At 41.2% G+C, this 16,434-nt stretch overlaps 1 protein-coding gene across 2 annotated transcripts in view; it reads left to right on the forward strand.

Moving 5' to 3' along the window:
• LOC106577627 (phospholipid-transporting ATPase ABCA1) overlaps positions 1-16,434 on the forward strand; it is a 230,701-nt gene that overhangs the window by 14,876 nt on the left and 199,391 nt on the right. For both annotated transcript variants that reach the window (XM_014155904.2, XM_014155905.2), the window contains exons 2-7: positions 272-399; positions 11,238-11,331; positions 12,214-12,355; positions 12,599-12,726; positions 14,451-14,578; positions 15,668-15,865. In XM_014155904.2, coding sequence (XP_014011379.2) covers positions 334-399; positions 11,238-11,331; positions 12,214-12,355; positions 12,599-12,726; positions 14,451-14,578; positions 15,668-15,865 — 756 coding nt within the window. In that variant the 5' untranslated portion in view covers positions 272-333. The remainder of the gene's footprint in view (positions 1-271; positions 400-11,237; positions 11,332-12,213; positions 12,356-12,598; positions 12,727-14,450; positions 14,579-15,667; positions 15,866-16,434) is intronic.

Below are 16,434 nucleotides of genomic sequence, written 5' to 3' on the forward strand. Positions count from 1 at the left end.
CTATTAATAGAAAAAAAATCTTTACAACAAACTTCAGTTGGTGGAGATGGAGGAGACTAAAATGAAAACATTTGCTTAAGTACTTTTCTTCCATTTTCAAAATATGGTTTGGTGAATCATGGAGGGCTCCAATTGTAACAAGTTTCTGTAAATTCTTTTTGGTAGCATTTCTACGTTGAAGATGAAAAAAGAAGTGGGTGATTAGTGGCGTTCCCTTATGATGCGCTTGTCCTCTGTATTAAAACAAAAACCTTGCCTTTATTCCATTTAGGGTCTATTAAGTGGGGGTTGCCATAACGACGCTTTGGCAGGATATTGCCTGGATAAGGCATAATGGGTCTCCTGACACAACTCGGTCTGCTCCTGTGGAAGAACTTCACTCTTCGGAAGAGACAAAAGGTAACTGCACACCCTCTGTATAAAATCAATCTATGTCTGCTAAGATCGGCCAAATACGGGGTATAGAAGGATATACGACCGTGTGCTCGTGCTACAGTGGACAAGGACATCTTAAGTATTGTGATAGTGGAAGAGTAGAGGGAATTGTCCTAAACTGGTTCATATTAATGTGAGATGATGCCTTAATTCCCTCGCTGGAAAATGATTTTTTCCCCCAGACACACAGTTGGAAGTGTCACCTTCCAAATGTTATGTCACTTGCAGCCTGTGTTTTAGCTTTTACAAAGTCAGCCTGATGGGAACAGATGGGGCATTGGGAGTGAGTGGTATAAGGTTTGTATAAAAGCTAGACTATACCTTTACCCACCAGAACAACCCTCTATATAACGTGATACCTTAGGGATATGTGTATATGACACAGTTTCAATTGTGTCGGTCCAACTGTAGCAAAATGGGTTCGTCATGCGCTTTGCTGATGTCCTGGTCAAAGTGAACTTTGTCCAAAGACTTTTATAAAATTTGCTAAATAAGCAAAAAACATCCGGGTCTCTGTTGATGGTTGTTGACTCCTCATCTTAGATCGGAGTGTGACATACCGAGTTTGATACCAGCTGCCCTCCAATTTCGCTAGAAAGCTTTGACTTTTACTGGAATGTTGAAAACTATGTAACATTGATGTTCCATCGTCATCTTCTCATCCAATACAGAAGGACATACAATAGAAACAACATATGAGTCAGTGACATTCCAGTAAACAGTACATTCGTAAATTATTCAGACCCCTTCTCCCCATTTTATGTTACAGCCTTATTATGAAATTGATTAAATTAATTGTTTTCCTCATCATTCTACGCACAATACTCCATAATGACAAAGCGAAAACAGGTTTTTAGAAATGTTTGCAAATGTATAAATAAATAAGTATTTAGACCCTTTGCTATGAGACTCAAAATTGAGGTCAGGTGCATACTGTTTCCATTGATCATCCTTGAGATGTTACTACAACTTGATTGGAGTCCAGTTTTGGTAAATTCAATTGATTGGACATGATTTGGTAAGTCACACACGTTTATATAAGGTCCCATGATGACAGTGCTTGTCAGAGCAAAAACCAAGCCATGTAGGTAGAAGGAATTGTCTGTAGAGCTCTGAGACAGGGTTGTGTCGATGCACAGATCTGGAGAAGGGTATCTCTGCCACCCTAGACCAACTTCAGTTTGCATACCGCCCCAACAGGTCCACAGACGATGCAATCGCCATCACACTGCACACTGTCCTATCCCATCTAGACAAGAGGAATACCTATGTAAGAATTCTGTTCATTGACTACAGCTCAGCATTCAAAACCATAGTACCCTCCAAGCTCATCATTAAGCTTGAGGCCCTGGGTCTCAACCCCGCCCTGTGCAATTAGGTCCTGGACTTTCTGACAGGTCGCCCCCAGGTCGTGAAGGTAGGAAACAACATATCCACTTCGGTGATCCTCAACACTGGGGCCCCACAAGGGTGCGTGCTCAGCCCCTCCTATACTGCCTGTTCCCCCATGACTGCGTGGCCATGCACACCTCCAACTCAATCATCAAGTTTGCAGATGACAACAGTAGTGGGCTTGATTACCAACAACGACGAGACAGTCTACAGGGAGGAGGTGAGAGCCCTCAGTGTGGTGTCAGGAAAACAACCTCTCACTCAACGTCAACAAAACAAAGGAGAAGATTGTGGACTTCAGGAAATAGCAGAGGGAGCACCCCCCTATCCACATCGACGGGACAGCAGTGGAGAAGGTGGAAAGTTTTAAGTTCCTCGGCGTACACATCACGGACAAACTGAAATGGTCCACCCACACAGGCAGTGTGGTGAAGAAAGCGCAAAGGCACCTCTTCAACCTCAGGAGGCTGAAGAAATGTGGCTTTTCACCTAAAACCCTCACAAACCATTACAGATACACAATTGAGAGCATCCTGTCGGGCTGTATGGCAACTGCACCACCCTCAACCACAAGGCTCTCCAGAGGGCGGTGCGGTCTGCACAACGTATCACCGGGAAAAAACTACCTGCCCTCCAGGACACCTACAGCACCCGATGTCACAGGAAGGCAAAAAAGATCCACAAGGACAACAACCACCCGAGCCACTGCCTGTTTACCCCTCTACCATACAGGAGATGAGGTCAGTACAGGTTCATCAAAGCTGAGACCGAGAGACTGAAAAACATCTTCTATCTCAAGGTCATCAGACTGTTAACCACCATCCCTAACACAGAGAGGCTGCTGCTTACATACAGACTCAAATCATTAGCCACTTTAATAAATTGATCACTATTCACCTTAAAAAATGCAACTTTAATAATGTTTACATATCTCACATTGCTCATCTCATGTATATACTGTATTTTATACCATCTATTGCATCTTGCCTATGCCGCTCGGCCATATATTTATATGTACATATTCCATCCCTTTACATTTGTGCGTATTAGGTAGTTGTTGTGAAATTGTTAGATTTCTTATTAGATATTACTGCACTGTCAGAACTAGAAGCACAAGCATTTCACTAGACTCGCATTCACATCTGCTAACCATGTGTATGTGACCAATAAAATTTGATTTGATTCGGGTACCAAAACATTTCTGCAGCATTGAAGCTCCCCAAGAACACGGTGGCCTCCATCATTCTTAAATGGAAGAAGTTTGGAAACATCTAGACATTTCCTAGAGCTGGCTGCCCAGCCAAACTGAGCAATTTGGCAAGAAGGGCCTTGGTCAGGTCAGGGAGGTGACCAATAATTCAATGGTCACTTTGACAGAGCTCCAGAGTTCCTCTGTGTAGATGGGATAACCTTCCAGAAGGACAACCATCTCTGCAGCACTCCACCAATCCGGCCTTTATGGTAGAGTGGCCAGACGGAAGCCACTGCTCAGTAAAAAGCACATGACAGCCCTAGTCATTAGCTCCTCACCTTGCTCACTTTACACACACACCTCTCTCTCACACAAGCCTAATGTAGCAGCTAATGAAGATACTTTAGAAAAACTAGATTACTTCTTGGATTACATTTAAATTCAGAAAGGATATTTGCGAAAAAATACATTATGACACCATTCTGTTTTCTCAATGACATTCAATTCAGAATCGAAAAAAAGGCGCAGGTTTAAGTTTGTTCCACCTGAGCAAGTCTGACCACAAGTCAGAGACCACCATGATGATGCATTTGATGGATCCTTTTTGTCTTCTTCTAATGCCTCTCAAGGTGATAGTTATCCAAAAGTAACTGAAAGTAATCAGATCACGTTCTGAGTTTGGGTAATCCAAGAGTTACGCTACTGATTACAATTTTGGATGGATAACTAGTAAGTGTAAAGGATTACATTTAAAAAGTAGCATACAAAACCCTGTGGCTAATGGCGTATGGGCCATATAATACTCTGTGATGTCACCAACCAGCCATACGGTCCCAGACTATACTGACTTAAGGGAGATGTTGCCACAACGGCAACGCCTAGGTCAGAGCTTGTTGTCAGTGAAACTATACTTCCTCCAGGGATGCCACTGTTTGTTATACAGTAGATACAATAAGGCCCTCCATTTTTTCAGTCAATGTCAATCACACAGTTTTTTTGACTTTCTCATAGTGACGGTGATGAGAAAAACACCCACCAGTACACCGGGTTCCCTATGGATAAAGCACAGTAGGCTGCACCTCATTCCAGCATAAAACAGCAGACTTGGGGAAGTTTTCATGTCAGCTTTTTAATAAAGTTTTGACTTTATACTCGATACAGATGACCCGTGGCAATTTTAGCATGTACATCTTAGGGGGCAAACTAAAACATTTTTTGGGGAATGCATGCCAGCAAAGCCACTACACAATACAACACTAAACAATACATTAATGGCCCTATAATGGTGACTAACGGGCCTACATAAAGCTGTCCCAACAGCTGAGTCCCAACAGCAGTCCCAACACCTTACCACTGCTACACCTGGCTATCAGCGGAGCCTTGTCTGGCAGCAAAACAATTCATTCAGCCTCATTTACTGCCTTTAAAAAACATAGCTGATATGGCTGACTTGCTTAAACAAATGTGTTTTTTACTGATAATTGAGATGTACTAACTATGCCATAAGGGAACGACAAGCAGATACAAGGCAATCTGCAATTTCGATTAAGAAATGAATGTGCGCGCTAGGACGGACGTAGTCAGTTTAACTATTTGTTCAGCACCTTTGAAATGTACAGCGATATAATTCAGATCATGGGCCGTTCTTACAGTGTTCTCCCTGTACACCAAGTCAGAACAGTAGGATAAATGAAGGGGGCATATAAGCAGACAATGAAAGATCTTACAATATTCAATGATTGCATTTCTATTAAACAGGTTACAGGCCACATGTGCACCACCAAGTAAGAACAGTAGGTGAAATTAAGAGGGGTAAATAAACCAAATTATTAGGTGAGGCACATGGGCTGCAAACAGTTTACTACACAACATACAGTTAGTATTACTTTCTTAGCCACAGTATACATATCTCTCTGGCCTATTACATAATTTATGCAGCAGCATACAAGACATTTTTGGACTCACCTTGTTGTGCTGTGCTCACTTGAACATGAAGGTGGCGCGGTGGTCCTTCGTGGGACAATTCTTTCATCAAACTTTATCATCAAAGTCTAGCACTCTCTGGATTTATGGTGCTTTCAAATCAACTGGGAACTCTGAAAAACAAGGTTGAATCATGATGACGTCAATGATATTCAGGTCATAGCTCTAGAAAGAGGCCTGAGTTCCCGACTTACAATTCGGAGTTGGATGACCGTTCAAAAAGTATTTTCCCAGTCGGAGCTAGTTTTTTCCCCGAGTTCCCAGTTGTCTTGCACTCACTGAAGTCAGATTTCCCAGCTCCGCATTAACAGTTGTTTTGAGCATGGCAGAAATGATGCTGGATATATAGCAAGGCCAATGTTGAATGTTTATCATTTTAAGCTTGGAAAAGAGACCCTTAAACCCAGAATTGGGACCACACACCCACTCCGCTGAATAGCAGGCTAGTGATTGCTTTGCAATGTTTGCAGCTAGCCGCTGATTCCTTCCAAACTACACTTTTTTTTACATTGTTTTAAAACTGATATGTGACACGTATTACTGGCAAAATAAAAAAACATTTAGCAAATAATGTGGGGCCAAAACAAGTGGGGCTCTGTTTTGAATTAGAACATGTTAGGGGAAAGAAACATAGGATATTGACTTGTGGAAACTGAATGGGAGTTAACAAGGAGATTTGGTCTTTTAGAGGTTAATGACCAATTCAATTAATCACTGACCAAGCATTTTTGGGGATTTTATAAAAGTCATGAAACTGATTTTATGGTTCAACATTTCACATAATTTCATATGGAGAGATTATCCATTCACAAAGACCACCGTGTCGAATGGCTAATGCCTAGAGAGCCCTGTATTGAGAGAGCCCCCATGATCCTTCTCTTCTCGCTCTTTCCTCTGGTACTCTGGAATACATTATAATAAATCCCATTCTCAGTGGTACCACAATTTCCCTGACCCATGTAAGGCTGATGAAAATGGAAGATATGTGAAATGACCCAAGACATCCCTCAAAAACTGGGGGTTTCGTATTGATAATTGATAATTGACTTTTGGATACATACAGCATAACATTGTGGAGCAAGAAATAGCTGAGTGATTATGTACTGTATCAACCAAATCCACTTGGTGTGGCTCATTTAAGTTATTTTATGATGGATTGTGGATCACTGGAGAAGCTACAACACTGAGTAACAACAAACGAAACACCTATATACAGTAACATGTGGTTTGACAACTTGTATAACTACTGTATTGGCAGAGGACCAATGGTGGAAAAAGTATCCAACTGTCATACTTGAGTAAAGGTAAAGATACCTTAATAGAAAATGACTCAAGCAAAAGTCAGTCACCCAGTAAAATACTACTTGTCTAAAATGATTTGGTTTAAAATATACGTAAGTATCAAAAGTAAATGCAATTGCTAAAATATATTTAAGTATCAAAAGTAAAAGTATGAATCAATTCAAATTCCTTATATTAACCAAATCAGATGGCTCCATTTTCTTGTTTTTTTTAATTTGCCAAGAGCCAGGGGCACACTCCAACATTTAGACATAATTTACAAACGAAGCATGCAAGTTTAGTGAGTCCACCAGATCAGAGGCAATATGGATGACCAGGGATGTTCTGTTTATAAGTGTGTGAATTTGACTTAGCTTTGTCTGTCCTGCTAAGCAAAATGTAACGAGCACTTTTGGATGTCAAGGAAAATGTATAGAGTAAAAAATACATTATTTCCTTTATGAATTTAGTGAAGTAAAAGTTGTCAAAAATATAAATAGTAAAGTACAGATACCCCAAAAAACGACTTAAGTGGTACTTTAAAGTATTTTTACTTAAGTACTTTACACCACTGCAGACGACCGTCTCACAACGCCGTCTCATTATGCCATTATGTATGGCATAATAATGGCATGACACATGCCATAGAGACTCCATAAGTTGTTCACTTTTGAGAGGATTGACAACAATAGACCTGTCAGTAGAAGAGCAGTATTGATTTTTAAGTCTATGGACTCTTGCGAGAGCCAGGCTAGCGCTGCCTCTGATTTCTCTAAGCAGCTAGGTCACTCCACTAGAGATGATGGGGGGGAGGAACACGCCGCTAGACAAGGTTGGCGGAGGGAGAGAGAGAAGGCGCCGAGGGACGCGTAAAAGCCTAAATGAGGGAGGGAGGTGAAGAGTTGAGGCGAGATGTAGCATCGTAATATCTTTCTCCCTAGTTGGCTCCCTGCGAAGCCTGTAGACAGCTCACGCTGTTCGAGCACTTTGACTGTTGTTCTGAATTTCCCTCTCAAAGTGAACTCTAGTCAAGAGGGGAACGCAGGTACACCTACCTTGCCCCTTAGCTACACAAGTTGCCATGGCAGAAGTATTTCCAGGCTGCATATAGGAGTTGGTTCAACATTAGCAAGTTCGCCGACTACTCTTAGGAAAAAAAAGGAGTTATCTAGAATCTTAAAACCCTTTTTTGGTTCCAGGTAGAACCGTTTTGGTTCAAAGTAGAACCCTTTTGGGTTCCATGAGGACCCTTTCCAAAGAATATCTACATGGAACCCAAAAGGGTTCTACATGGAACCAAAAAGGGTTATCCCTGGAACCAAAAAGGGTTATCCTATGGGGGCAGCCAAAGAACCCTTTTGGAACCCTTTTTTTAGGAGTGTGTGGCAAGTTGATGCATTTAAGTGAGATAGCATAGGGCAAGAGTCCCATTGAAATTTTGATTAGCTAGGAGGGGTGAAAAGCCTCCCATCTCCCATGCCACGGTGAAATTGTACTCACAGTGTTCCTAGCCATCTCTGCAAAGGGCAAATGAAGAGATAGACTAAGAGAAAAACTAAAAGAGAACACATCAAGCCTCCATTTGGTCCATCGTTTTTTCTCTCCATTCTTCATTCCCCGGGGTTATTTGGAATAAAAGGCTGAGATCTTTGATGTGGTAAGAAGGGATACGGGCGGGTGGTGAAGTGGACATATTAACGAAGGGAAGGGACCTATGGGTCCAGACACTCAGGTTTAGGTTCCATTTATAGCAGGATGGACAGTGCCTGTGTCCCAAATGACCGCCTATTCCCCTATATAGTGCACTACTTTTGATCAGAGCCTTATTGGGCAGCCCAAAATAGGGAATATGGTGCCATTTGGGATGCAGACAGCGTATGAGGAGATGAGGTGAGTTAGCTTTGGCCGGGCGGAGGAGTGGAGGATTCAGTGGAGCTTGCAGTCTCATCCTCAGAGGTATAGGGATGTAAAAGCCGACCGACCTGACTGCAATGACTATGCTTTGACACACACACACACACAGGCGCCGATAGGCATACACACACACACACACACACACACGCTCCAGTGAACTCTCATTCACGTCACTGAACCATACCCAATGATTTGAAAAAAGCACATTTGTACATAACAGGTGAATTTGCAGAGGTGATGCAATTTACTGAAACATCTGACGGCTCCGTGAGAGAGCTGCATTTTTGGTAATCATAGATGGGTTGCTATAGTTTTTGTTTCAAATTCCCTGGAATCATCAGGACCTTTACAGTTTTTCTCAATTGCGTGAAAGCTTTGTTAAATCAATGCTGTTGATTTTCAAAATGGTGTTCTCAAGACACGTAACTCTGTGGCCTTCTGCAAAACAGGAAATGCATTTTCAAAATGAAGTTGCCTTCTCAAAACGTAAATACATTCGTCAAAACGATACTATACCGTCCCAATTACTAATACATTCCGCAAAGGAACACGACTGCCTGCAAAAAGGTTAACACAAACAGGCAAAACGTCAGTACAGAGACAAAGTGGAATCGCAGTTCAGTGGCGCAGACACGAGACGTATGTGGCAGGGTCTACAGACAATCACGGACTACAAAGGGAAAACTAGCCTCGTCATGAACACTGATGTCTTGCTCCCGAACACCGGCGTCTTGCTCCCAGACCAGCTACACACCTTCGCCCGCTTTAAGAATAACACAGTGCCACTGATGCGGTCCGCTCCCAAGGACTGTGGGCTCTCGTTCTCCGTGTTAACCCTCACAAGGCTACCAGAACAGACAGCATCCCTAGCCACGTCCTCAGCATGCACAGACCAGCTGGCTGGAGTGTTTTTATGGACATATTCCATCTCTCCCTATCCCAGTCTGCTCTCCCCACTTGCTTCAAGATGTCTACCATTGTTCCTGTACCCAAGAAAGCAAAGATAACTGAAATAAATGACTATCGCCCCGTAGCACTCACTTCTGTCATTATGCTTTGAGAGGCTAGTTAAGGATCATATCACCTCCACCTTACCTGACACTTTAGACCAACTTCAATACCTAAATAAGAATGCTGTTCATTGACTATAGCTCAGCCTTCAACACCCTAGTACCCTCCAAACTCATCATTAAGCTCAGGTGGTGAAGGCAGGAAACAACACCTCCACTTCACTGATGCTCAACACAGTGGACCTACAAGGGTGAGGGCTCAGCCCCCTCCTGTACTCCCTGTTCACCCATGACTGAATGAGCTGATCATGGACTTCAGGAAACAGCAGAGGGAGTACGCCCCTATCCACATTGACGGGACCACAGTGGAGAAGGTGGAACGCATCAAGTTCCTCGGCGTACACATCACTGACAACCTGAAATGGTCCACCCACACAGACCGGCTACCACCCGGTTACTCAACCCGGCACCTTAGAGGCTGCTGCCCTATATGCATAGACATGGAATCTCCGGTCACTTTAATAATGGAACTCTAGTCACTGTAATAATGTTTACATACTGGTTTATTCTACAGTATTTTAGTCAATGCCACTCCGACATTGCTTGTCCTAATATTTATGTATCTCTAAATTCCATTCCTTTACTTTTAGATTTTTGTGTAGTGTTGTGAATTGTTATGTACTACTGCCCTGTTGGAGCTAGGAACATAACCATTTCGCTACACCCGCAATAATGTCTGCTAAATATGTGTACGTGACCAATAAAATATGATTTGAATTGATTTGATCTTGAGTCAAATCTGACAAAACAAAGTTATTCTATCATTTAAAAAATCCTAGTTATCAAATTGTTTTCTTTGAAGTCTCTAAATCATGATGATCAAAATTTGAAATACGACTATCAAAAGGTGCAGAATTATGCAAAATTACTCTCTTATGTACAGTACCAGTCAAAAGTTTGGACACACCTACTCATATTTGAGATTCTTCAAAGTAGCCACCCTTTGCCTTGATGACAGCTTTGCACACTCTTGGCATGCTCTCAACCAGCTTCATGAGTCAGTCATCTGGAATGCATTTCAATTAACAGGTGTGCCTTGTTAAAAGTTAATTTGTGGAATTTCTTTCCTTCTTTCCACTGTCATTCATTAGTGTCATCACAATCCAAGTCCATGTATTCAAAACTGTACATAGGCTTGGACATTCCGACGGCAAGCAGAAACGCACTCCCCAGTAGAAATAAGGAACGGTGAATACAGTGGAGGAACCACAACTGATATGAATGTATAGGCCGCAATCCACAAAAAAGCAAAGCTGTATAATGAAAAGTCACAATGTTGGAGATGATAACTTAGAAGTAACTCCACTTTATTTTCTCAGCATCTCTTCAGATTTTTCCCTATATTGTACCTGGTGTTCTACTGTTAAAGCCATATACAATTTTGTGTAGTAGTACTTACTGGAAATAGAGAACACATTTGCAACCTTTCCTCTTCTGATGAAAACTACCTGTTGATATTCTGTGAACAGAACACTTTACAGTGAATGTTGTATTCATTGATGACAATTGTATTTACGGTTTTGCAAAAGTGGGTCTAAAATATGCAATTGATGTACAAAGGCAAGAAAATTATCAGCCATTCTGCGAATGTATTTAAGCATTTGATCATTTGCTATAGTTATGTTTAACCACGGTTTCAAAAAAATACTGGTACGAGATTGAGATTTTTTTTATTGTGGACAGTAAATGTCATGGCATGTTAATCATATTAGATTATATGGCATTTGTTTGCAGAAATCTATGCATTTGGCATGCCGATTTGAATATACAAAGTATTTTATTGTGACGACAAACAATGTGACACCAACTCCACTTCAGCAACAAGTGTCGACCCCTATCATTTAGGGCTAGAACACAGGCATTAGCAACACAAACACAGAGACTAGAATGGGATTCATGAGGTAATATCCTGTAATATGATATAATATGATTTAACATGAGGTAATCTGTCTACTTCATCTTCAATTCAGGTGCGTCTGGTGGTGGAGTTGTTGTGGCCTCTCTTTCTGTTCTTCATCCTGGTCTGGGTGAGATCAACCACCCAACCCATTTACCAGGGCGAATGTAAGTAGAATGGTCCCAGTTTACGCAAACTGCAACTTATTAAGGCTTTATAATGCATGTATAAAGTATTTACAATTTAAATAGATGCTTCACAAATAAACTATAGGCTCACAAATCATATGCCAAATGTGACACTATATCAATTCCCCCAAAATGAAATCTATTGCACTACAATCATAGTGTTTCTAATCGTGAAATGCAGCGTGTCCCTTCCTTTCTCCAATTTCTGCTGTAACTTTGTCACCTGATAAAAGTAGCAATGTCACCGTGGCCCAGCAAATGTCATACCTAGGACTATAACACACTGTTCAGTATCACTCTTCCTACAAACTCTCATTAGTATAATGTACATTTTCGGACACCCCTACTCCCTCTGACATGAAGTATGAGTAGGAAGTAGGGACAATTGGTCATGTGTAGAAGGGTGTCCTAAAAAGTTCACCTGACATGTCAAATCCAAGGGTAATGGCTAGACGGGCTTATGTCCAAGTGTAGCTTATGTTAAAGTGACATCAAAATATGCGTGTTTGAGTTGCGTCTGGGATAATTTGTGCATTTTAGATGAGCCTAACCCTTCTCTTAACCTGTTACGTTCATTCTCCTAACCGGCTACGAAAGTCCCTTCTGACCATAGCTGTATACCATCTAGTCAAAACTCTATTAAAGTGGCTGAGGGAGTACGCAAGATGGCCGCCGAGTCAGCTGACACTAACAAACAAGTCAGCTGACACAGAACATGAACACGCACACCAAGCAATTCCCTAATTGAAGCCATCATCTGAGGACACTGCAGAAAGCTGCAGAAAGATGGTGGAGGATGAGGACTGTTAGGTGCTCATGTATGGAAGAAGAAAAAAAAGTAAATAATTTTTTGGGTTCAAGGTCATTATCCAAATAAAGCCATGCCTTCCGCCGGGGTGCTGCCTTGGCTTCAAGGCATGATGTGTAACATAGACAACCCATGTGTAAACCATTCCACGCCAGGAGAAGCACCGGGACAAGTCAACAACTTCAACAATTCCATGTATGTAGAAGGGCAACCTTTTTCAAGCCATTTACCTACAGTGACAATTTCCAAATGTACTGTAAATGATCCTAGTTTGAGTTACATTATTTCACCTTGATAATGGCAGGTTTTGGTAGTCAGTTAGCCATTGATGTCCCTTTAGAAAGTGAGTTACATCACATTTGAAGTTGGCCTATTAGCTATCTTTCATTTAGCCATGCATTGTCTAAGACTTTCTAAATTCTTCCTCTGTCCAACCAGAATTGCTGGGATGTTGATCGAGTTACAGTCACTTCTGGCGAACAGATCCATCATAACCAAGATCCAGACGCTTTCTGATGATGTGGACCAGTGGGTTTTGATTCTACAGACATCTAACCATAAAAAAGGTACAGTATTTGAACCGTTTTCAAATTGTTCAAACTGTTTTTTTTAGAGCCCTAGAAAATCATGAGCATTGATGCATTGATGATCTACTTTAGCACACCAACCAAACTGATCCTGTACTCACTGTTCAATACACTGAGGACCATATTAATGAACTAAGTTCTAAGCCAAACCTTGAATATCTCATGAATAATAAAGCTTTTACAGCCACTGACTAATGGCTCAGCAGTAATTGGAACAGTATAATACTTTACCAGACTGACAATCACTTTGCCATAGATTTGACCACAGTCCTCTATCAACTAGAGTAGCCCATTCATGAGGGTGACAGTTTGGAGGATTTGTTATTCTCTGAGATCACTCGAAAAACAATGACAACTGATTATTTATGATCTAATTTGCCGTGTGGAGTGGCAGATCGTTTATCTTCATAAGTTGCTACTTTGCATTAGGCTCATTTAGCCTGATGATATTCAGATTTTCACAAGGCACCTAATTTGCAAATAGGCAAAAGTGGGCCCAGCCATTGTTTGAGGCTCACACAAACATCGCACCCAAAACCTTATTTGCATTTTGGGGTCACAGGCTTGTAATATACAAGATTAAATCCATCAGAGATCTAAGGCACGGCTTAATTAATGGGATACGCTGTCTGAGGCGACATGGCGAAAGGTCATATAGCACAAGGGAGAGGCAGAGGGATATCAAAGGGATATAAATGGCAAAGGTGATTGTGTTGTGCTTCTCACCGGAGATGTTTAAAAGTGTTGGGGTGGGGACTCCAATCTCGCCCGGTAACCAAGTTCAGACAGAGCCCAGAGCATGTTTTTGTTTCGACCTGTACAAGAGTCATGTTGTCCTACCTTATTGATGGTGTTGAAAATGATAATGACAGAGGTAGTAGTAGTTTTAGTAAGAGTATAATGACAGGATAAGTATCTCTACCTTGAATTCCTATAAACATGAATTAAATGTCATAGGTACATACTATCATTTATGTTCTACCATATTACAATGCCATGTATGTGGCTTAAGTCAAAATGTTCTCTGCATATTCTACAATATTGTATTCATGAGTTTGTTTCAAGAGCAGATTTCTTGAGAATACTCACGAACCATGTAGCCTAAGAGATAAACATTGTGGAGTGAAGTGGTAATGGGCTGTCTTTGGCTTGTGATCTGCACCCAGACATTCTCACCAGTCTAAGCGGGGAGGATTACATTAAACAGTCGATTGGTTTTGATGTTGTCATTTCGACCAAGACTATCAGTGGGCATCTAATCAGTACAAAATGACTGTTTAACTGACTGATGCATGTTTAGCAACGATGTGCCAGCTCCCACTAAAACAATTCCACTGTCGACCCTCCCTCGCTCTTATCCACATTTTATTGCAACATTCACCTGTGGAATACAATACAATTTCAACTGATTACGACCAAATGCCTCCCAAAGTGGATGTTAAACAAAAAAAGCATGGCAAAGCAGTTTGGGGAATGCTACACTTAAATATATCAGTTGGATGCTGTCAATATCAAATGAGTAAGGAACATCACATTTTCCAAACCCATCTTTGATGTTCGCCACGTCTATGGAGTATACTGTTTTACATGCCGTCTATCAAAACAAACTGAAACAGCTCCCTCAAAAATAGTTTTCATTCCAGATCCATTCTAATTCTGACCGAGTGGAAGCACATTACTTGTTCTCGCTCTTCATGTTTAAGGTCAGCCCATTCCTCTGAGAAGTATCCTGAATGACAATGAAATGTTCACCACATATCTGAGGGAAAACCTGTCCATGCCATCGATGGTAGCCAACAGTCTGATTACCTCAAATATTCGCCTGAATGAGGTGAGTCAGCATAATTACCACAAAATATTTTTTTCACAGCATAGTACTGCAGAGTGGTCTGGAAACAAGATGTAATGTTTTGGGTGACCTGAACAAATTCACATAGAAATATGCATTATAGATCTGTTATTCTCATTGAAAGCAAGTCTAAGAAATCGTAGATATGTTCTATGTGCACTATTTCTATGCTTCCTGTTCTTAAGGTTGTTTTTGTGTCTTTCGGTTTTGTACACCATCTTCAAACAACAGAAAATACAATATTTGCGGTTATGGAAAAGATATTTCACAACTGTTTAGATGGTACAATAAACTGAAATTAGGTGAACTATTAGAATTTTAGCAACCAGGAAATGGCGGAGGGATTTCTGCATAGTGCATCTTTAACAAACACAACGCAAATCTTCAATCCAAAATGAATCTTCTGCTCTTCTGTCAACCCCCTCTCTCACATAAGACACAACCTTCTGGCTTCAGGTCTGCCTCTTCAACCTCTAGGCTACCTACCCATATGATTGAAAATAATGCATCGCAAGGACATCATTTCTTGACAGTTCTAATCGATTCAGGAGAGACATACTGTATGACTTTGCAGAGAATTTACTGTAAGAAGTCAATGTTTCTCAATTTTTTCTTAGGGGTACACACTTTGTTATAGCCCAGCATTAACACACTTGGTTCAACTAATCAACCAATCCCCAAGCTCTTGAATAATGAAATCAGATGTGTTAGCGCTGAGCTAAACCACAAATGTCACACATTGGGGGTACCCCAGGAATTGATTGAAAAACACTGCTCTACCTGGCACGTTTGTGTTCAGGTGAAATGCAGCTGTTGTAGCGATAAGCGTGATCTGTGAGTGGCCCCTTCAGATGTTCCACATCGATACCTTGCCATGTTCCAACTGACGTCAGAGGAGTAGGAAAAATATCATTATTTGTGCCAGGCTATACACTCCTCACTGACAAGGGTGCTTGGTGTGTGTGCTTGTGTGTGTAAAGTACACAAATCAAACTCCAGGTAGAAAACGGAATCAGATAGGTTTCTATTTTACTTCTACCACTTCTGATGCTCATCCTATCCTTTCACCAGATGATAGGCATTTCAAGGCAAGACGATCTGAGGATCACCCTTTGCAATGGAACAGCTCTTGATAGATATGTGGAATTCAGCAGCGCCTCTGACAAGGAGGCCTTTCAGAAAGTCAGCTGCTCCCTCACAGCACAGCAGTTGAGACAAACCGGAGAAGTTTTCCTACAAAACCTGGATACAAGGAAGATGCTCACCAATGTAAGTCAAATCGAATTAGGTCTACCACTCAATTATGGAAATGTCACTTGATTGTACTGTTTACTTCATTGTGACATAAAGATGTAATTACGTATTTTACTTGCTTCTTAATTGAACTTTTCTCTCTGTGGCTCTTAGTTGTTTGAAATCGATGTTAGCTACTGCCAAATAGCATTTTTTTTATTTTCATGTCATCCAACAAATGTAAACGCCTAGAGCTCTCTAAACGGTATTGGCGATTAGTACTGTATGGTCAGATGACATGAACACAAGTGGTGGGTTTGGCATCGAAAAGAGGAATCAAATGCAGAAAAAAACCCCATACCTAATGTAAAATATGGTGGTGGATCTTTAATGTTATTTGGTTATTTTGTTTCCGCTGGTCCTGGGGCCAGTATTTTGCCCAGTACCAGGACATTTTAACCTAAATCCTGGTCGGCTCTGCCAGGAGGCTAAAACTTGGCCGCAAGTGGATATTATAGCAAGACAATAACCCCAAGCACATCAAAATCCACAAAGAACAACATTTGGAATGGCCATATCGGTCTCTGGACTTGAACCTAATGGTT

Source organism: Salmo salar, chromosome ssa18 (assembly GCF_905237065.1).
Source record: "Salmo salar chromosome ssa18, Ssal_v3.1, whole genome shotgun sequence".
NCBI classification, from domain to species: domain Eukaryota; kingdom Metazoa; phylum Chordata; class Actinopteri; order Salmoniformes; family Salmonidae; genus Salmo; species Salmo salar.